Below are 23575 nucleotides of genomic sequence, written 5' to 3' on the forward strand. Positions count from 1 at the left end.
CGTCGTCGTCGTCGTCGTCGTCGTCGTCGTCGTCGTCGTCGTCGTCGTCGTCGTCTGGATACTGGCCTGTACAGGGATGCTTGTGAGTGTCCATTAATCAATTTCATCACTCATCCCCATATTCGTAAATTTGCCAAATGTGGCACAAAACGTGAAGTATAATAAAGCTAATCAATCAATCAATACATAAATTGTCCCAAATGTGCATGCTCCCTTTCCTCGAAACAACTGTTCATGCATTTAAAACAAAATCAATGAAGACAAGTCTTATTTCTCTGTCTGTCTCTCTGGCAGAGAACAACATTTTTTTTTTTTTTTTGGCAGGCTGAAATAAATATTGATTTAATAGGCTACAAATAACATCACAGGATGCCAATGCATTCTCTGTTTTACAACTTTTACCATCGGGGAGGCATAAGGGGTCATCAAGGGGTCACCGATTCGATACCGGTGGAGGCACAGTGGTTTGGATCCCAATTTAAACTGTAGGTCATTCCGATTAGCCTTTCTGTGCGTAAAGTGGACTTACAACCACAAATCAATCAATCTTACAACTTATTTTCATTTAGATCATTCGGCGCCCAGGTCCGACTCCCATTGCTACCTAAAATGCTTCCGCCCAAAGAATGGACTTGGAAATTCTATATTTGTCTTTTCTGTCGAAAGTCAGGGAGAGTCACGTGAACCGCTGGACCAATCAATCGACTTTGACTAGTTGCCTTGGTGAGGGGAAATTCTCGTGGTATTCTGCATTGTCAAGTGCATGCCTGACAGCAAAAGTTTGGGGTTATTGTACGGTTTGTTTGTGCTTTTTTTTTCTTCTTGTATCTGTGATTTTTATACTGAATTACAATGGATGAGCCTAACGTGAATACACCGGCAAAATCGGAAGAAAAAAAAGTTGTCGGGAATGGTATTCCTCTGCGTGGCCAGACTCGTGAATTAGTATGTGCAGTGCGACGTTATTTTGAAAGAGAAAGAGATAATAATGGCCCTTTGCTTCCGTTTATGATTAGGACAATGAAAAAAGTCGAAAAGTGTCTGGTCATGGTACTCCATGGGATATTTACGACGGGGGAAGGGTGTATTCATATTACAACTGCAATTATCCATTTTTTAATTGTTTAATTGTACTTCGTGCACAGCGAGACTTAAAACTGTGGTTTATATTTGATTTCACCCCTTTCACACATTTCCCTGAAAGTCGCAACAATTGCGATTCCTAAGGAAGTTCTTCGCATTGACTTCCGATGGAATTGCGTGGACTTGTCAGTCGCCACACCGGCGCCATGTTGCCCATTGTTTACGTCTGTTCAGTTGCTATGCAGCTGGCTGAAAAGGCATGTAACTGAGAGCCCACGTTTGTTTACGTTTTGGCTTCGCGGGAGGGTGATTCATTCTCCAAGTCTTTCTTATCTTATCTTACTCCTCGCAGACAGACTAATCCTGAAATCGTTGCTACAACTAGCAAACTAAATGCAACTGGCAGCTGTGAAGAGATTAAGAGAAAAGAAGAAATGCAGGTTGACAAGTGTCACGTGCCAGTTTCGATGACACAATGAGAGTTGCAAGGAGGAATGGTTTCTCGGAATCGATGAGAGATGGCAGCACGCTATATAAAGAGGAGCAAAGGAAATTATAAGCGGAGAAGAGGGATAATATATATTATAGTAAATTGAGAAATATATAAAAGAAGAGTTCAAATACTATAAAAGAAGTAAATAGAATGTTGTATATAGTAAATTAAAAGAATTAATATGGCCGCATATGAAACGTTTAGGAAAGTTATTAAGTAAGCGAATGAATTCAAAAATCTATATCTTTTTATTTCTCTGACGAGGAGAACATCGTCAGTGTTTTGGTTGTTTGTCCCCGGTGGCGCTGTGTCAAATTAGACGCCCCGAAGCACTTTTCGGTTGCGCTCTTTATTAGTCGCACTGGGCCATTGGTAGCGCTTGTTATTAGCGATCCTGGTTATTCCCCTTTGGTCGTTAAATAGGAGGTGGCGCTATGGTCAGTTTAGTCGACCCTACTCTTTCTACAAGTATAGCTTGTATTGTTTGCCAAAGAAGCGGGGAAAGCGAGCGCATAAATAAGATTACGCTTTAAAAAGAAAGATAATAAATTAAAAGAAGAAAAGAAGAAGAAGCCTTTTCCATATTAAAAGAAGAAGTCTTTTCGATAATAAAAGAAGAAGAAGCCTTTTCCATATTAAAAGAAGAAGTCTTTTCGATAATTAAAGAAGAAGCAGCCTTTTCCATATTAAAAGAAGAAGTCTTTTCGATAATAAAAGAAGAAGAAGCCTTTTCCATATTAAAAGAAGAAGAAGCCTTTTGATAATAAAAGAAGAAGAAGCCTTACAATAATCAAAGAAGAAGAAGCCTTGTTGATAGCCAAAGAAGAAGAAGCCTTTTCGATAATCATAGAAGAAGAAGCCTTTTGATAACCAAAGGAGAAGAAGCCTTTTCGATTATACATACATATATTTTCTCTGTATTTTTGTATAGTTCTCAGAATATAGATCCGCATTTAACTATATCCTCTTGGCTATAAAACGCTTTCTCATTTGGAATTCTGAAATAAAGAACCTACCCCCCTGAGATTAAGATATCTGTAGCCGTGGAAAATAACATTTAAGTACGTACCCACGAGGGGCGTAGCACAAGCACAGGGAGGGGAGACTATGTGCATAAGAAATTGCAATTTGCAGCTTTTTCCGATGTGATTGAAGATATTTTTTTTTTACAACAGCTAGTAGTAGGTTATTTTAAACAACTGTTTCGTCACAAATCGGCAGGGTAAACACACTGGCTCGATTGACAGTTCTTGCATGTTTCCTACTTAATTCAATGATATTTCGCAGCTATTTCACGAAAAGGCATTCACTTCGTGGAAAAGCACACATTTCGCATTACTTCGCGAATAGAACTCGCACATATTTCATCATTGGTGATGTAGTTATTTGCAGAACATTAGAAATTGCAACGTTCCTTCACATTTTGCGCATCACAAAAATTCAATGTCCCTACATATTGTTAAAGTCGGTGTTCTCATGATAGGAGAAAAAGTGTACAAATTGGTTGGGAGGGGCTTAAGTAATTCACTTATGACTAGGAAACTGAAAATATGACTTTTTATAGTATATTTGGCTATTGCATGTCTAAACAAACATGCTAAGTGAAAAATTTGTTTGTGAATTTTCATGAATTTTGCCACAAAATGTGAACTTTCCATGAAGTCTTCTATTTTCCTTGATTCCCTCCATTCATTTGAATACTTTTGAATTTTCTTTCTTACTGTATCTTTAAGTTATTAGCAACAAGGATGAAAAATGAAAAGAATTTATTGGGTGTGTGGAACAAAAACAAAGTGCAGCTGTGTACCTACCATTATTTGCAATTTCTGTGATTTTTATGAGAAGCTTTCCATGTTTTTGTATGCAAATTTTGCAGGTCCCTACTTACGACTCTTGCATTTTGTTCAAATTCTGCATTGCATGACATCATTCTACATAAAAGCAGCACAATTTCAGTTAACATTTCATGACCACTAAAAGTTTACTTTTACTTACAATGTCTTGAACACACTCACCCAAACTATTTGAACCCGTGCTCTCTCTGTCACTTCCTGAGTCTCGTTCCAAGCTGCTTACCCCATTAACAATATTCATAAGATATATGGCTGTCCACGCAAATGGCATTCTGTACTCTCCCAGTCTTTCACAAGAAGCAACAGCATTTGCCTTGACCTTGTCACGATTCTACAGAACAAAAAAGCACATGCAACACCACCTTGACAAAAATATACCAATTTCATATTGTAACCAATTAAAATATGCACATAAAAAGGGCTGTTATTTTAATTATGTTTCCATTTGTTCCTCTTATTGAACTCCAATGATAATCATATGCTGCCACAATATTCATGTTCATCCCAGGTTCTATGCCTGGTGGAGGCACATTGCACAGTGGTTTGGATCCCACTTTAAGCTGTAGGTCCAGTCCCGATTAGCCTCCCTGTGCATAAAGTGGACTTAATGCAACAATTCAAGTTCAAATATTCATGTTCAAAATTATGAAGTACATACAACATTCAGATCTACAGGGACAGCAAACTATTTGCCTTTCACAATTGACATGAGATAGAAACACTTCAATTTGACATTTGACATATATATGTTCAATACCACATTACTGAAAATCATAGCAAATTTAATTCTTTGAACTACTGGTCAAAACAATCTATCTAAAAGGTACAGCGGAACCCCAATTTTCCCACATTATATCTTGATGTCTCCAACATAACAAAATGTTATAAAGTTTTCCATGATCTTACATTTTCCACATTTTAACTTTTTCTTTTTGGCTTGGTCACCTGAAAAACATAAAATCGAGGTTCCACTGTATATTGTATCTAACAATATCTGTTTGGTGGTTACGCAGGGAGAGGTAATCCATGCTAATCCAGTATATGCCAGTACATGCCTGACAAAGCTACGAGACAGGTGATGAAATTGATTGTGGTCAAAAATCTGCATTTAAAATTAAACTGTAAGTGGATTAGAATGGAATCAGCAGGCATTTTCATTCTTAACACACACACTAACAAATAAATATTCATCAAACATACCTTGTCTTCTTTCAAGTAGGGCTCAGCACATTCATTAATATCTCCTTGAAGAACCTTTTCAAGTTTAATAACAAGAAATAAGTCTGTAGATGGGTAGGTGATGTCAAAAATGCATGAACGACTCAAAGTGCTTATATCACAATACTGAATATGAGATCCTAACATACGTTTCAGACTCTCTGGATTCATATCAAAGTAGAAATTCTCAGATATTTTCTTTTTCTCTTTGGCATCATATAAAGCCATTGAAGCAAATATAGGTTCAACCTCCAAATCTAGCCTGTAAAGAGTGATATACATAATATCAATAAAAATCTGAGTTTCAATGTAGTATCTCCCAACCACAGGTATAATACAATTTAAAAACCACAATATCTCATGTTCATTCCTTATAAGTGAGTTAAGAAATGTGTGTCTGAAATGGTTACACTTACAAACAAAAGCTTCAAATATTACTGTCTCTATTGTAAACAAAAGGACACATATCATGTCTTAAGAGGGGCAAGTTATTAGTGATACTAATATACAAGTGTTATTGGAAAGAATTTAATAACCAATACTAGCCAATACTTTCCTAGAGCCTTGGTATCTTACAAGTTCCACAAAATGTGTAGTTTTGAACCAACATTGTGTGGCAAAAGTGGAATTCATAATGGAATTGCAGCTAATAGCTTAATTATCTCTCATGAGAAATTATTAATATTTTTAAGCAGAACTAAAATAAATTGATATGGACTGCTATTGAATGCTTTCTATAATAAAATTTATAAATACGAGGATGGATCATTAGGTATTGCACAACAATTTTTACCCGCAATGTTATTGTGTCTGGGACGTTGAAATTTTACAGACGTATAGTTTGAAGTTCGCGCTAGAGACGTCATTTATTCGATCAGGTATCACTTTTGCGGCAGAAGCATAAACTACTTAGCAAAGATGGCATGCATGTTATTGTCGTCAACGTGTGAAGAGCAGAGAGTTGTAGTTCGTTTTTTGTGGGCGAAAGGACAAGACCCTAGTGAAATTTGCAGGGACATGTTGGGCATGTATCGGGAAGACTGTTTGGACCGTAGCAACATTTCCAGGTGGTGAACCTGGTTGACTCATCACGTTCCGGACAACCAGTAACAGCTGCAACGGAATGGAATGTTACAGCCATTGAGCAGGCAATTCTCAACGACCGGCGGATCAATCTGAGAACCTTGTCAGAGTGGTTCAACATTTCTTACAGTACGGTATGCAATATCGTGCATGACAAATTGAATTTTCGTAAAGTAAGTGCCCACTGGGTGCCGAAGAAGTGCAATTGGTTGTGCGCAGATGGCTGTATTCCCAAATGACTGGAGTTCTATGAACAGAGTATATTGAAAGTAATATCATGATGGGAAAAATGTGTTGAAAGACTTGGCTCCTATGTTGAAAAGTACCTAAAAGATGTGGTTTCATTGTGTATAATTTATGTTGTCAACTTCTTTTTTTTAAAAAAAATGTTGTGTTATACTTAATGATCCACCCTTGTATTTTGGACAATTTTCAATTGTTACAGACAGCCTTAATGCTAATACAGACTTGATATCTGATCTGTGACCATTCATGTTGACCTCTGTCATTTCAGAAGTAAAAAAAATTGTTCAGAAGTTACATTACATCCTGCCCTTACTGAACATGGCATGTTGAACTTACACGAAAAGTTGTGTTTCATTTATTTATTTCAAAATCATATTTGCTTAGTTATTTTTTATTTGCTGTTCTCGCATCAAACCCAACTGGATACATATAAAAAAACATTGAAGAGCAGAAAGGAAAAATATTAATGTAGTGTCACTTCTCAATGACTGATTTAATATTTTGAATCTAATCTCGAGGTATTATAGTACACATTTAATTTATCTTTGTAAGATTCTATGCCAACATAGAACGACATTCAAGTGAAAGTAAATAACAAAAATATAATACAAAATCAACATGCAGGATGCTATTCTCACACTCAACTTGAAATCTCTCTTTCAAAGTCACTGCCCAGTAAGTATATTCTACTTAACAGTACACAGAAGCCATTGAACCAACTGGTAATTTGTTATATTTTACATTACAAGCAAGAGAATTATTCAAAATACATACTTCAATTGAAGGCATTTGACTAGAATTCTATGGCCCATATGTTCACTTGGAATCTCAGCTGGCATTCTCCTTTCAATAATTTCCTCTTCATCTTGAAGTGGATACAGAGAAAATAATGCTTCCTGTAATTATGAAGAAAAAGAAAAAATGTTATATTTGCCCATTCAATAAAAGATACCATCCAGCATTTAAAAAGATGCACATGTACCAAGACTGCTGAGATATATGAAAATTGCAACCATTAGTTGTCAGACAGTACTAGTTATCAATGATGGTGTAATATTGAAACTACATGAAATGGAAATTATTTTCAACCTTGTACTATTAAAATAATAGAAATATAGGTATGTGTTGATAATTTTTTTTCCTTTCATTTCCAATGCATAATATGATACATTTTCCATATTTCAATCAACTTGTAATGCATAGTAAATAATATGTAATTAGTCAAAACCCATTAAAAAAGCACACTCCCTAATCAAAAATACATGCTCAGCTCAATGACAATAATGAAAGTCAATTATTGTATATACTAGAGTATCCCGTGAACTTTTATTAACTAAAATTGTGGCTTTTATGGGTATAGAGACATAACCAGACAAATAACTTATCCTGTATAAGAATGCAATCTATTATGCACAGTCACTATCATGATGTGTGTTTTTGGAAAGAAGTAAAAAAAGAAGAAACGTTTACATCATATTGCATATGAAGTGAAATAAAGATAAAAATATTCTAATTAATTATGAAACAGCAGTCACATTTGTTGATTTGTTTAATTTTATGTTAGCCACTTTTGGATGAATGGTGTTGAAATAGATGAATGTACAATCTTAAACACACAACAAGACAAGGCCCCCCCCCCCCCCAGAGGATTATATTAGCTGTGGGTCCAAGTGCCAGAGCCTCGTCAGCCTGCAAAAAAAGCAGTCCAGGGAGCACTATGTGGAAAAGAGGAACAGTTACAGTTATGTGTTTTGTTGTTGCAATGCTAATACCTGAGAAACATGTCTACTGAGAATGCAAAGAATAAGAATCTCTCCATCACATTTTCCAAGTACAGCTTATAGGATCATGTCAGATATCACAATGATGGCAACAAACATCTGAGACAAAAGAGCAGTGCTGTTTATGTCTGCTCAGCTGAGTCATTCATGCTGCAAAGTATGTTAATGTGTAGCTGGATAATGAAGTTTTCACATGAGAAATAATATTGTTTTGCAAAGAAAGACGACATTACTAGAAACTTTCAAATGTGTTTGAAGATCAAATCTTGCATTTTTGACGATATACAAGTAATCTGTGAAGGAACTTCCTTATCTGTTACGGAATACCCCATGCAGATCAACCTCCCTTGCCCCTACATTTAATAAAAATAAGTGTTGTTCTCAGTTGCAAATGTAGTTTTGTAGTGGTGCATGTTACAACAGCCAGTAGAAAACGTCTGGAACGGAAGCATGAGACAACTAGTGACATCAACAAAGAACCCTCATGGATTTCCTTTCTTCAAAATCCAAGTGATAGGTTTATTTGAAAGCAAAGGGTGCTTGAGTAATTACATTTATATATGTCGCTTACCTGTCTATCTTCTTGTCTTCTTGCTTCATTTAACTGGTCAATTGTTTCTGGAGGAATTCTTTCCAATAAAGAGGGAATTAAAGTATCGCTAACAGAATTGCGTAAATCAAAACTTGCCCAGCTACCTCTTGGAGTGTCAGCAGAGTGTATTGATGAACGAGAAGATGGTGGAGCTGAATCCTAAAATTTCACAAAGCATTAATTTTTTTGAAAAAAATCATAAATAAAAATACAAATCAGGGTTTTACACATCAAATAATCCCAGAAAATACAACATACATCAAAATTAAAGTATCTCATTTCTAATTATTATGTTGTTACTCTCCACTAAGCACTATTAAGTTAAGAAATTTGCATAAACACTGGGTAATACACAAATATGGAATAAGTATTACTTTAATTATTAACACATATTTGATATGTTGCATCGATTAAAAACACATAACTGAACTCTTGCTTAACCACCTCAATGAACTTAGACAAATATAAATTACAATAAAAGGTGTTTCGATAAAATGGACATTTGTGTTTGCTGCAAGAGTGTTCCCTCATGTTATTGGCAACACTTACTGACTTCTGGTTGTTGAAACTTGGATTGGAGGAGTGGATTGCAACATGCAGTTGCTCTTTATTAAATGCAGTGGCATTTCATTAAAATAGTATTTGTTCAGTTGTTCCAAAGTCACCTGATTCCATTGCTTCTAATTACTTCCTCTGTAGGGCACCTAAAAGCTACTGATCCTACATCACTCCCATGTACACAAATACCATATATTATATACATAAGTATGCATATTCTGCAAATAGTTCAAACAAATAACTCCTTAGACAAGGCAGATTTTAAATAAGTAGTAGAAAAATAGTGGAAAGTTTAAATTTTGATGATGGTTTTCAAGGTTTTAACCTGGTACCCTGACACATTGTGCCGCTGACCAACACTTGAGCCACAATACAATCATTTATTTCACAATTGCCCCAACTCCTTTTGGTTCAGCATGCATTTCTGTACCTTAATATTTATTTATTTATTTATTGAAATTTCCAGTACAGCAGAAGCCATTTTAAACCAGAAAGAAACAACAGTAAAACAAGAGACTAAGATTAAAAACACAAAAGAAAGGATAACATAAAATAAACAAAAATAAAAACAAGCCAAAACAGTACCAAGGTAAATAGATCAGTTTCACAAAAGCATAACTTATGTACAATTTTTTCTATGTTGCTGATAAAAAAATAATATGAAGTGAATATATCTATTTGGTTTGAGATGATATTGAACTGATTCGGTAGCCTATGGAATAGTGAACGTTGTATGAGTGAGAGCCTGGGAGTTGTAGTGTGGAAACTTTCCTTGCTACGTGTTTTATGTCTAGGCATTCTGAGTGAGAGTTCGTGGAGTGGGATGCTGCATCTTAAGTTTCCATTTATGATATTATATAGCAATTTCATATCTGCAATGTATCTACAAGTTTCTGGAGTATTAATATGCATAGAGGCATGCTTGTCTTGTTTTCAATGGAAACACGAAATGTGAAGTAACACACAGTAATGTTAATTTTTCATTTCTGAAAGGTGAGAGGTGTATTTTCACACCATATTTTATCACAAAATGATTCGAAATGAACTGAAACTGTGAAATAAAACTCTGAAACATGAAATTTTGAGTTTATTTACCAATGTGACACTTTCTGAACACTGAAGTCCTGTGAGTTAAGCAAATCACAGAAAATTGATTCATCCTGCTATAAATATTCGAGAAACAAAAATTCACTCCTTTACACAGGAATAAATGTAATACTCTAATAACTGTACTATTAGTAGGGAAATGTTTATTTTGATTAATAAGTGTAATTTCGAAAACCAAATTTAGGGTTACATTCAAAATGTTAATACCAAAATGCCATTTAATATACAACTTTTGATTCTGAAATGTGTCCAGTGTTTGTACCAAAATCTTGATCTTTTATTCACCATAAATATGTGGCTCTACAAATGCAGGTTACTTTGATTTGCTTTACTTTACTTTGCTTTTTGGGCCACTTTTGGCTAATTTGCAAAGATGGAGATGAGTGATGACATGATGAAATTGATGAATGGATACTCACAAACATCCACACCCAGGCTGGGATTCGAACCTGGGACCCCTAGCGCCGTAGCACAATGTGCTAACCACTCTGCCACAGGGGCTGGCAAATGCAGTTTACTATGCAATTAGTTGCATCAAATAGTGTAGTGATTCATTTATCCTAGCCCCATAATCAAGAGATTCTAGATTCAATTCCAGAAAGAGGTATAGCTTTCCATGTTCAGATCCACTTAAAATGGAAGTTCCAGTCTTTCAGTCTCTGTGCATAAAGAAGCTTGTGAATTTATCAGTGTCAAGCACCTTGAAGCAGCAAATGTTGGGGTGATTCTCAAGATATATCATCCAGGTGAATTCTGGAGAGGTATTAAGAGCCCGTATCAGCGTCACTCGAAAAAAGCACCGGACAGATGTCAAATTTTCTTCCTAGTCTTACCAATATTGATTCCATTTCCCCCTTTGAACGCAAATCCATTGCATGGTAGACCGTTTGAGACTTTACTGGTGGGAGGGTTGCTCTGTCGAAAGAAACAGAAGACAAGGTTCCCTGTCCGCTACCCACCCCACCCCCCACCCTGCCTGGAAGATCAGGCTCTGACCATAACAGACCTTTCTTTTGAGCCCGCACGTTTATAACACCGAGCCGAGAGGGTTTCTGTGACAGGACAACACTTTTTCCGAGTGTCTGAAAGAAGAAAAACACACATTGACGAACATCGCAATACAACTTACATGTATTAGCGAATCTTCCACGAGAGACTTACGAAGTACTAAAATTAAATTATGTAAATATGCTTGTTTTGTTTAGCATCTGTCGTATAATCGAGAGAGGTGTATTTCTGTCAAACTTATTGTAAGGGAAGGATTACATTGGGGTCATACAACTTTGGATGACTGTATCAAAGAAGATTTATACACACCACTACCTAAGTAATATGCTTAAATATTAAATTAAGAACTTTACTTTTCGTCAAATGGGTCTAACATCCTTTTTCATTATTCAATAAATATTCAATTCCTTATCTGTTTCACAATCACCTTGCCAGGTCAGTTGTTTTTATACAAATTGAAGCGATCTTAACTATTCATGAGCTAGATAATGAATACGTGCTGTTATATTCCTATTCTTATGCCATCTTTTCCCATTCATGTGATAACAATATTAATTAATATTTTAATATTATTAATTTAATATTACTGTTATTTTAACTTGTTTTTATTATTAGAAGAAGGTACCAACATCATAGGCATGCGCAGACCCTCTGATAGGGGGGGGGGGGCAAAAACCTTGAAAATTAAGTCAGATCGGCAAAGAAAAACCTCATTTTATCTCACTGTTTTAGTTTTTTGCATTGATGTGATATATACCGTGCGTCCATTTCGATCTGCAGCCGAGAGATCGGGAGAAGCGTGGTGGGCGGCGCTGACGGAGATGCCGACATTTGCGGCCTGAAATGCCCGCTTATTTTTATGGACATATGCAGACATTTATATAAATATTGCAAAACGAGCACTAACCTGTGTTATAAGAGTATGGTTTTAATTTTAGTAGCTTAGTGACTGTATGTGCCGATGATTTTGACACGCCCACCTCTTGTGAAACACGGCGTAGAGGTTTGTTTGGAGAACGTTCTAACGCTGCACCAATATCATCGAGTTTTGCTTCAGTTAGAATCCGTCGTTTTTGCTTAGGTGTTTTAAAATTTAACGATACAGTTTCTCGTAATTTAAGGACAAGATGTCTAACCGTATCTCTGTGTGGAGTTGAAATGCATGGGAATTTCTGTACAAATTACCTACACACGTCTCGACACGAGTTTGTTTTCACGTACGTGTCATACATAAAAAATCTTTGTTCTAACGTGAATCTTGCGGCTGGCATTCCAATCGTCTCACTGACACGTCACACATACACACTACAATAACACAAACAAGTAACTGCAAGTAACCAAGAATAACACTCTTGCGAACAGTACGAAATTAACACGCTCTTGGTTTACATTGCTCGCCACTATATTTACAACTCTGTCTTCATCTAGTCGCGAAGGAACAAAAAACTCGAGCTCGGATATTTCGGATTGCAAGGAAGCTCACGAAAACCATTCACTTTTATCGGTTTCGTCTGCAGTGTAATCCTGATACAGTGTTGCACATTCGAAACCTCCAAACGATTCCCATGGCCACAAAACTCTTTCAAGGATATAAACTTAAACAGGACGTTACTGGTCAAAACTATGATTAAAATGCTTTATTATCTGTGGCTCTTAACATCGTTTCTATAGCGTATTTATTTGTGTATATAAGAGCAGAACTTGGATGAATTACAGAAGAACTTTTGCGTGTTATAACACAGGTTAGTGATCGTTTTGCAATATTTATATAAATGTCTGCATATGTCTATAAAAATAAGCGGGCATTACAGGCCGCAAATGTCGGCATCTCCGTCAGCGCCGCCCGCCACGCTTCTCCCGATCTCTCGGCTGCAGATCGAAATGGACGCACGGTATATGTGTGTGTGTTTGCGCGCGCGAGTGTGTATATTATATATATATATACCTAGGTATTAACATATTATTTAAATACATTACGTAATCTATTCATCTGCCCCTTAACAAACCAACAGCAAAAATTATATAGATTGTCTCTGAAATGTGAGCGCTCGTTTTCCTCCAAACCAAACTGCTATAGCAGCAACTGTCTGAATTACTTATTCATTCTTACTTTCTTTCTGGTAATTTACAATGTATTGGAGAAAAGAAACTGCGAGCAAAGCGAGCAAGAAAATTTTTCGATCCAAATTTTTGAAAGTTGAAAAGAGTATTGATTTAATAGGGCACAAAAAAATTCATGGGACGGCATGCCATTCTCTTTTACAATTTTTCTCAATCAGATTGTTCGGTGCCCAGGGCCAACTCCCGCTACTTCCTAGCTACGGCTCGGAAGTTGACAAGAATGCAAGAAAAGCAGGTACCCCGAGCGAAGCGAGAAAGAAAATTTTACGAAATGTATTTTTATTTGTATAAAATTTAAAGTCGAGGGGACAATTGTCCCTCTGTAACCCCCTGCAAGTGATCCTGACCATCTGGAAGAAATAATGCAAGATGGACGTGAAAACTAATTCCGTCTTGAGTATCCTTTTGTCCTGCTACTAGTAGATTCTGCTAGTCTTGCTTTCTTTTACTTCAATGATTTCCGTCCAAGGTTGGAAAAAGGCATAAGCAATGCCCCCCTGTCCCATTGTGGTTGCGCCATTTCCTTTTAGAGTATAATATTGTTTAATAACAGTGACAATATTGCTCTCCACTAAATTTCTAGGTGAAAGTATAATAATATAGGGGCATGGAACGTCTGGAAGGGGGGCAAGGATGACCACACCTTGAAAACGAAGGTCAACCTAAAAGTATATATTTCACAAGTATAATTAGATTTCAGTCATAGTAATTTACATTAATTATTATGTAATGGGGACGTAGGAATGCGATAATTTCAAATTCAAGTGGTGTTTTTTGAGGGGACAGCACTAGTATCGGGGTAATATGCCCCATGAAAAAAATACCTTTCTTGTCCCTTTGTGGAAAAATCTGCGAACGTCCGTGATTAGGGGGCAATCCCCCCCCCATGCGCATGCCTCTGACCAACATATATGGAATAGTTTATAACATCGAGTAGCAGGATATCTCTCCTGTATGGTGCTGTAAACTAGGGAAATAATGACGATGCTTTGTAGTAGTGCATAGCTATTCACCCTGTTGCGACACATGTGCAGAACAGGCGAAGACATTCTTTTGTGTTTTCTGCAGTTGGTGGATTATCCTAAGTGAGATGATTTTGATGTTCTTTCTTTTCTTAACGTAATAAAAACGTGTCTTACAACCTAAGGCATCATGCTTTGTGCTCCGCCTGAGGATGAATTGTATGATGAAACTGATGAACGGACACTCACAAAGAGCATCCATGCCGGGATTCGAACTCCCGGATATGCTAACCACTTCATCACGGAGGCCAGTGCTAATGCACGTGAATATCAATCCAAGTTAGCCATTTGGAATCATTGGGAAAGTCGTGTAGTTAGTAAAATGTGTACTTTTAGCATTTTTGATACAATTAAAACTATTTACAGCCAATGCATATTACTCATATTGAACCGGAACGACGAATTTGTGAATTTACTACAGGACTTTTCAAACATCCGCAGATAAGGCTAATACAGTTTCTTGTTCATATCTATCATAGTTATCCTGAAATACACGTATGTCAGTTTTCACGCAGCTTACTAGTTTCCAGATATGATTGATTCTGTTAACTGTACACTCCTCTTATTCACAGTTGCGAACTATCTCTCCGGATCCGAGCATGCATGTGAAAAAGAACTGAATCACTCTGCCACGGGGGGCAGCTTTTCTGATTGTAGTTTCTCATTCGAGTATTTGCAATGAACATAATTGTCAGCGATGTTTTCTCAATCCTTTCATCGTTACATCGTTATTGAAAACATCCGAGAGGCAAAAATACGACATTAAGGAATTAAAAGACTAAAGAAACTAACTAACTCTTAAATGTTAATAATTAGAAAGATTATAAGTGAACCTTCCTGCCTCGGTTAGCGGTAATAATGATGCTTTGTAATCGACGGGTCACGAGTTCGATCCACGGTTAGGGACATTTAATTAAGTGGCTCGGATTCCACTATAGGCTGTAGGTTTTGTCCCGATTAGCCTTTGTGCAACTAAACATTGCAATTTAGTGCAAAAATCAGCAAGCTTGGGCAGTTTTATTCCTTGTAAGCCTAGGTCTTCATGTTAATAAATTATTATTTATGACGTTGGAAAATAATTTATGCCGAGTGGCCAATTTCTATTCCATGGAGAAGAATCAGATGTGAAACATATATAAAACTATTGGTAGTTATTTTCACTACTAATCACATCTGCCCAGTACGAGAGCTGCAACTGTATCCATTGATTTATGTCAATGATATTGATAGTCAATGCTTTTGTCTCCTAGTGTAGGTGAATTTGCACTGAAAATATGTTTGTTCTCTCAGTGTTACCTTCACAATACAATTGGTAAGATCCTCCAACTTATAAAAATTAATTTCTAACACTCGTTCCAAAAATAGTGACATGATTTACATAGGATAATAATTGTTATCATTTAACTTCGTAGGCATCGTATTATCATCGTTTGACCCTCCAACAACCAAACAGCAATCCCACAGCCACTGAACACATCCACCTACCAGATAGGCAGCAGAGTATCTGTAAATTTTTTTTTTGGCAAGTTTGGAGACTTGTGATTTAACAATTACTTAGTACGTATTAAATAATCAATGTCCGTTGTTGATCCATGCAGATCTGCAGCTGCCACCTCCAACCACGATTTTATGCACAACACGTTGTAATAATCTTGCGATCTTATAAAAGCAGGAAATGTATTTGAACATTGCAATGGCCTTGCCCTAAGGGAAGTTTTATAATGGAAAATATTACGTAAGATAGCTTCTACTTCTTTAATTTTCGATCGAAAGGCGTCTACCGTACTATAAAAATCTGGGGGCTGCAGGGAGCTTAGATATGTTGTTGGGGTTTCATCACCCCTAACCTCCTTGTAGCTCCGTCCCTGGCTGTATGTATTTCGTCCAATGAGTAAAAGCTAGCAAAACTGTGAATTTCAACAAGTTTGTAGATAATTCTGCAGGTGTTCATAAAAACAAACATATTTTATTAGTTTCTTGCTGTGGTTCATTTTCCCATTTCAGCAAAAAAGTATTCACACTCTTTGCATACAGTGAGTAAATGGGGGAGAAGGGAGAAGTTGCCCCTTAATAGCCTCACTTAGAAATTTAGTGCAAAGGAATCTAATAACAGTTCTTAAACAACATTATGCTTTTATAGAAATAAAAGTAAATACTATTTTCAAACCTACGAAAGTTCCAAGTAACTACGTAAGGAAAGGGTAGTGTATTACTTCCTATGTAATTGGACTCTCCCACTAGCAAATTTCTTATTAACACCTCCACATATTTTATTCTTTAGTTGTATTATCTGTATGTCTCTGCAGAATAAATTGCCCATATATTGCACATGAATAAATTATGTGTAGTTCTTTTGAATTTGCGGTACTAAACCACGTTTATACGTACAATAGTCTTTGAATGGCAGAGATGGAAAATTAAGTGCCAGCAGAGAACAATGGTGCCACTGAAGTTGAAATTCATCTAATAAAGTGATTTTAGGTGCGTCGGGACACACACAACACTGTTTTGTTCCCATCAATGTAATAAAAACAGTGAGATGGAATGAAGGCTTTATTTCGTCAGCTGAACTCTTATCAAGGCCCTTGCTCCCATAATCGGAGGATCTGAGCACGCCTAAAATTCCTTATACAGAAATAGTGTTATTTGTCGTATATCCAGAAAGTTGATTGATTTGCTTTATTTTACTTCGCTTTTTGTGCCACTTTTGGCCAATTTGCGAAGAAGGGAATAAGTGATGATATGATGAAATTGATGAATGGACACTCACAAACATCCGCGGCCAAGCCGGAATTCAAACCCGAGACCCCTGGCGTCGTAGCGCGATGTGCTAACCACTCCCCCACGGTGGCCGGCCCCAGAAAGTTGAAAGTGAATGAAATTTTTATGGTGTGTTTTGTATGGTCATTATCAATAGTAAGTCTGTCATATTATTCAACTAAATAATGTCTTTGGAAAAGAAAAAACAACATATAATTAATGTATTTTATTTTACATAAGACCTATGCCTAAAAGTATTTTTGTATATGATGACACAGAACTATCTTATGTTGTGACTTCTTTGGGTCTGACTGTAAAATATTGGTTTGATTTGGTGTTTTAAGTCCACTTTATGCACAGTAAGGCTTATCGGGACTGGACCTACAATTTAAAGTGGGATCCGAACCACTATGTGCCTCCACCGGGTATCGAACCCGGGACCCCTTGATTACAAGGCAACGACGCTACCACTGCGCCATCGGGGAGGCCCTAACTGTAATAATATATATATATTTGGTGATAAAATAACGCAGTAAAGTATTAAGTAAATATATTTTATCCCCCTACTTACAAATCATGAAAGGAGCCAAATTCGAAATTAAGTTGAACGGACGTTCAAAATGTTTAAAAATAGCACTATTTCCATAACAGATCATCAAGTATTTTTTACCATTGACCCTCAGAAATATCTCAAACTGACAATGAACGTTCATTGAACTTATTTATGATCGACAGCTAAAAAGTCATTCATTTGCGTGGCTGGTTGATAATCCACCACCAGATAGAATTTACACAATATTTACCTAAAAACTTTGAGTAAAGTCACCTTCCCCCTAAAAAAAAATCCCTTGGTAATGGACTTTCGTGTTCTCACCAAAAAAATGTTATAATTTGGCACAATTTTTCTTTTGCAGGCAAACCTTTTGTAAAGGTGTACTTGAGTCTGTGCAACCAGCCCTTCCCATTTGTGAACAATATACTGGGGAAATCCCCGTCCTTCACTGTTGTCATTGCACTACAACCCCATCGTGATTTAGTATTAAGATATAGCGTAGTGAAGAACTGTTTACAAGCATCGCCCAAACCATTGATTCTCCCCCAAAACCTTTCCCTGCATTCTTTTTTCTTTTCCTAGCTCTCAGCATGCGGTTTTCTTGGAAGACTGGCCGATTGTTAAAGAAAAAAGGGACGGCGAAGGAGTGTGGAGGTGGGGGGGGTTTGAGCGCGAGCGGTACAGAGCGGGAAACGGCTAGCGCGACCAGCTTACAAAAGACGAAGTTAAAATTTACATACATTGCTCTGTACGTCGACAAACTACAGACATTCTAAAGAAAATTATGTAAGATCAGTTTCATTTCTTTGCTGTAGAAGAACAGTTGAAGCTTTCTTGCGCTTTAAAATGTTGATTTAAGTTATTACATACAATTGGCGAGCAAGTGAATTTTACGAAATTGAGATCAGGAAAACTACGTAATAAATAATATATTTAAAAAAAGGCTGCGCGACATAACTAACTTCATATTTGATCTTTAACTCAGTAAAATTTAAATGCCACACACTTGACTGTTCGAGCACAGAAGGTCGACGCAAGAACCTATTTTTTAGGTATCGTCACCAGCGGTGATACGGGCTCTTAAGTTTTCAAGGTGCATAAAGTGGACTATTATTTAGAACTTACCTTGTATCCATCATCTTCTGGAGAGCCATTTGTGTGGTTTTCCTCTTCAATATCAACCTCAAATTCTTGATGAGGAGTGTTCTGTACTACGGACAATCTCTCCCCAGTGCGATCTCTTACCCAGCAGCTACTTGAGTGCTGCTGATGCTGGCGAGTCACAACTACCCAATCTGAAGTATAGCACTGCACACAATCACGTACATGAGATGGAAGTTGATCCCTGCATTTGAAAAAGAATTTCCATTAGATAGTAATGCTTTAGGAGAGTAGTAGGATAGTACAAAAGATTAATATAAAGATTAATTTTGTCAGGAAATTGTTATATAAATCAATGAAAACAAAATTCTACAGGGTATATAAATATGAAAGCTGACACTGTACCAAAAGCCATTATTCCTGGGAAATTAATAGAAAAAAAAACATTTATTTTATGTAACCCAAGAGAAATTTCAAAATTTGATCAATTCAATATGATCTCTCTTCACGACTAAAAGAAACAGGTGCCTCCTAAGTTGCCATTTACAGTTGTAGGGCAAGCAATAAATCTATTTTGTATCACTGCCACTCATTTCCACAGTACTCTTGCTTTGGTAAAGTTAGTAATTATCCTAGTTTTAAATATCTAGTTCATGAGGGGTGAAAAGTGTAATCATCAGAATTTCAAGTTCATTCTACACACAAGACACACAAATGTGGAGAAAGTTTCACAGCCAAGAACAGCTTCATGGCAACTTTTAAGATATAGGCATAGCTTGAGAAAATGTGTACACACAAAGTGGGAAACAGATGTTCAGTTTACATTCAACTGAAGTTAACACTGTTTTATTTAATGTGGTATTTTGCCTAAACTTTGACAACTAAATGTATTAGTGGGGAAAATGTAAGGAAAACCCAAAACATAAAGTCAGGCTCACGATGTTATTAATATTTTCCTGAGATATGTTGTATTCCATTCATTGCTTCTTCAGATGGAGCGATTTTACAATACAGGGAATTTCTCCATTTTGTTTGAAATTCGGCATACTCACTAATTTTGGCCCCCTAATCACGAATCTGCAGTCAAAATTTGGCGCTCACACGTGGAAATAGCAAAATAATCGAAATTAAGTTCTTATTTCCACACCCGCGATTTCCGAATTTCCCGCCGGTTCCGGGCTCCGCCCCTGGGGTAATCGACCTACCGCCCCCAACCGCTATCGCGGCCCCGCCTATATCTATAGACTCCCTGTTAAGGGCATGTTAGAAAGTGGCCGGATTCACCTGCCCCCAAATAAGCGCCAAATTTATACGTGAGCGCCAAATTTTAAGTGCAGATTCGTGATTAGGAGACCCAAATTAGTAAGTAACCGAAAATTCAAACAAATTGGAGAAATTCCCTGTATTGTTAAATTATACCCTTCAGATATATGATTTTTATAAGTTACCATTATTCTATTTACATCATTTCTTGAATCTTTACAGAATTTTTACAACCTATCGTATCACGCCTCAGGCGTGACTCAAACCTAGGACCCCGGCCATCATAAATCAATAAGCCAATCACTTTATAAAAGAGGTTACGAAAGAGCTTCCTTCAAACACATAACACCGGCAACCTTCAGCAGACCTTGAAAAATCCACTGAGGGGAAATAAGCAAACACAGCTTTACGCTAAAAACACCATTATCGAGAGACGTGCTCGAGTCAATGGTTTTACCAATTAAATGTTCAAATTCCAAATAAATAATCCGCATGAGAAAATCTTGCTCTTAGTTGTTTTCAGCTTTACATCAGATTAAGTTATAGCAAGTGAGCTCCATAGTTGTCGTAGTAAAAGGAAAAGGAAATAATTATGAGAAGAAAGTTATAGTTCGAATATTGGGACTACGTTAAAGTAGTATTGGGAGTAATGGAGTTTGCTCCCTAGTTAGTTTTATTCCAGGATAGGACCACATCGAAGCAAAGACAAGCGGAGACGAGAACTTCCAACTACACTACAGATACTAACGAATATTCCTATGACATCTCCTCACCCTGCCTGTTTAGTCAATCGAAGTGTTTAAATCAAATATTTTAGTATTTTCTTATTTCATGGGGCTAGCCCCCTTGCTTGTTTGAGTGTTGACACCACTCTCCAGAGCGACACCCTCCACTTACAAACATACCTCTCGCTGCCAATATAATTCTAACCCCAGGTTCTCACATGGCCTGAGGTTTGATCCCCTAAATCTCTTTAAGAGATTAGACGCTATAGTATGCTTTAGGATTGTACACTTCATTCCTGAAGTGGACTTGTATCATTGAAAAATCACAATCTGTTCCAATTGCATACTTTCATGGCTGGTCAAAAAAAAAAAAAAAAAAAAAAAAAGTAGCAATTGGTGATGTAACACCATGTACTCTATTTCACATAATCACTATTTAAATGAAAAGTTACTTCATAATATTTTCTTATAGAAATATAGATGTAGTCATGCATTCATTCTTTTACAATACGTATAGTGGGGTGTAAAGGGTGACCTTTGCTGAAGGCAGCTTAAAGTCAACCCCACTTCTGCATAGTACACCCTGGTAACAGGCCGACGAGGCTCTGACAATTGAACTCATGGGCAAAATTATCCTCAGTTGGGCTTGTATTGTGCTGCCCATTGTGTTTGTACCTTCATGCACTTCAACTTATCAACATTCATATCTATCAACAGAATTAGCCAAAATTGGCAGAATTGTGACGTTAAATAAAGTAAACCAATCCATTTTGCAATAGTAAGATATTAATATTTGGGAAATGAGAGATGCGGTGAATTATTGAATGAAAGAATCTGGCAGCAACTAACAGCTGTAAAAAAAAGCCCAACCTACCACTGGACTTGCCAAGCAAATAAAACACAATAGTGACACACTCGTAGACACTAAAATCAAGGAAATGCATGCCATCGTGCACTTCACACATGAGCTAAATATTGATGTCGGACAAGCACACTACGCATGGATTCCCCTACCGCAGCAGTTAACACCGGGAATAGCAAACAACCTGGACGCAGGCAGGCAAATGACAACAGCGCATCTAGCAGCAGCCAAAGAACTAAAAACAATAGAAGCACACCAAGCAACAAGTTCCAATGAGGATGGTGGTCAATGGCCACTGAAAATTAATAGTACAATGAAAAAGAACTTCACGGAAAAAGTGAGTACTAAGGTATTTATAGTAAGAGCATACTAATGGTCTTATTACTTACAAAGGTTCCTCTGGAACAATTGGCACAAGAGTTCTTATCTTCCGAGGAATAACTCCAACTTCAATATCATTTGATGGAAAGTCGAGAACATGCCGCAATGCATCACGATCTACCATCAGCTGGTGCTGTTGCACAAAGTCTTCATAATCCAAGGGATCAACAATGTCACATAATGACATCTGAAAAAGAAAAGTACATATATATTGAAGACTGACAGTATTCCTTTGGATAGTTTCTTTCATATGAAAGTATGCTTAAAGAGAACACACACACACACACTTGAAAATATTCAACTTCTAGTTTACAGCTCCAGACAAAGTTAAAGTTGGGCCTTACATTTCTCACAATCTTTATGGCAAATGTGGGAACAGGGTGTAGTTTCTAAAATTGCTGTAAAAAAATTGAGTGGAAATGTCCATTGTACCTATCATATTTTGCTCATTTTATGTATTTTAATTTTGTGTTATGATTGTAATACTGCAGAGTAATACAGTGGAACCCTGATTTTACGTTCCCGGGTTTTACATTTTCCCGCATTATATATTCAATCATGATGGTCCCAACGCAGCAAAATGCTATAAAAATTACCTTGATTTTACATTTTCCCGCATTTTAAGTTTTTCCAGTTTGGTCCCCTGAAAAATGTAAAATCGAGGTTCCACTGTATTATGCACTTCAGTTAGTGTCTTTTGCACCACACATGTCAAGTTATTTATTCAGAAAAAGAGACATGTTGCCTATCTTCCAAGGGACAAGATAAAAACTTTCCTACAAGTTAAATTATACTTGAAGTTGTGAAACTTTGCACTTCTCACTATGTTTTTCCTTTGTTTAAGTCTCATCATGATCTCCAGTGGTAATGGTGCACTTCATTTGTAAGAATTTCTATGGCATACATGGTGGTCAGAATGACTGCATTTCACCATAGTTTTGTGACAACTGTACAAAAACTGCAAATGATTCAACTCATGCTCAAGTTGTACATTCAGTTTCTCACCATACATTCCTCAGCATTTCACTAAGGACTAATGTATGTGACACTGTTAAACTTAAACAACTGATAGCAGAAGCCATTGGAACAAAAATGCCTGGAAATGCTATGGAAGGCACAGCAAGAAACTGAATACAAAGTGGATACTGAACATGTCACAAATGGAGTACATACAAAGTTGTATTAAATGACCATACAAATAAAGACAGCTGCTCTGTAATTTAATGCATAATAAAATAATTTCTTATACTATTTGAAGGGCTCGGGTGTAAAACATGATAAGTGACATTTTCGTAATTTTTTAGTTGCAAAATAAAATATTCCATTCTTCAATTTTTGAGTAAAATTGCCATGTCATACAATTTGCATTGGACTCAGTGAAGCCTTGTAAAATTGGTAAACACAACACAAAAACAATTTATTTACAGTATAGCTTCCAATAACCTTTTTTCTTCACGAACTCAGAAATGACCATTGTACCATGTTTTACACCCCAAGCCCTTCATTTATCATTGAGAAGAACTAAATAATTTGTGATCATGGAGCTATCAATACAGTACAAACTAACTTTAAACATATAAATCAGATACGTCATATTCAGAGTATTTAAAAATAACCTGATACTCACTGAAGAAGAAAATCCTGAAACATTGCTGCTACTTTTTGTTAAGTCCCTTGTGTACGATGAGGAACCTGAAGCAATTTGTTTCCTAACATCTGCTGCATGTTGTCTGAAACAAATAATTAGAAAACCACATTAAAGAAA

The 23575-nt window shown here is 36.7% G+C and overlaps 1 protein-coding gene across 2 annotated transcripts in view; it reads right to left on the reverse strand.

Annotated features, from left to right (window-relative positions):
• The window catches only part of Zir (dedicator of cytokinesis), a 157044-nt gene that overhangs the window by 125961 nt on the left and 7508 nt on the right, over positions 1-23575 (reverse strand). For both annotated transcript variants that reach the window (XM_083117051.1, XM_083117050.1), the window contains exons 2-8: positions 23438-23540; positions 21819-21997; positions 18604-18823; positions 8329-8508; positions 6751-6872; positions 4630-4909; positions 3592-3760 (exon numbers count right to left, since the gene is read on the reverse strand). In XM_083117051.1, the coding sequence (XP_082973177.1) occupies positions 3592-3760; positions 4630-4909; positions 6751-6872; positions 8329-8508; positions 18604-18823; positions 21819-21997; positions 23438-23540 (1253 nt within the window). The remainder of the gene's footprint in view (positions 1-3591; positions 3761-4629; positions 4910-6750; positions 6873-8328; positions 8509-18603; positions 18824-21818; positions 21998-23437; positions 23541-23575) is intronic.

Source organism: Lepisma saccharinum, chromosome 2, assembly GCF_977018435.1.
Source record: "Lepisma saccharinum chromosome 2, izLepSacc3.1, whole genome shotgun sequence".
Taxonomy (NCBI): Eukaryota; Metazoa; Arthropoda; class Insecta; order Zygentoma; family Lepismatidae; genus Lepisma; species Lepisma saccharinum.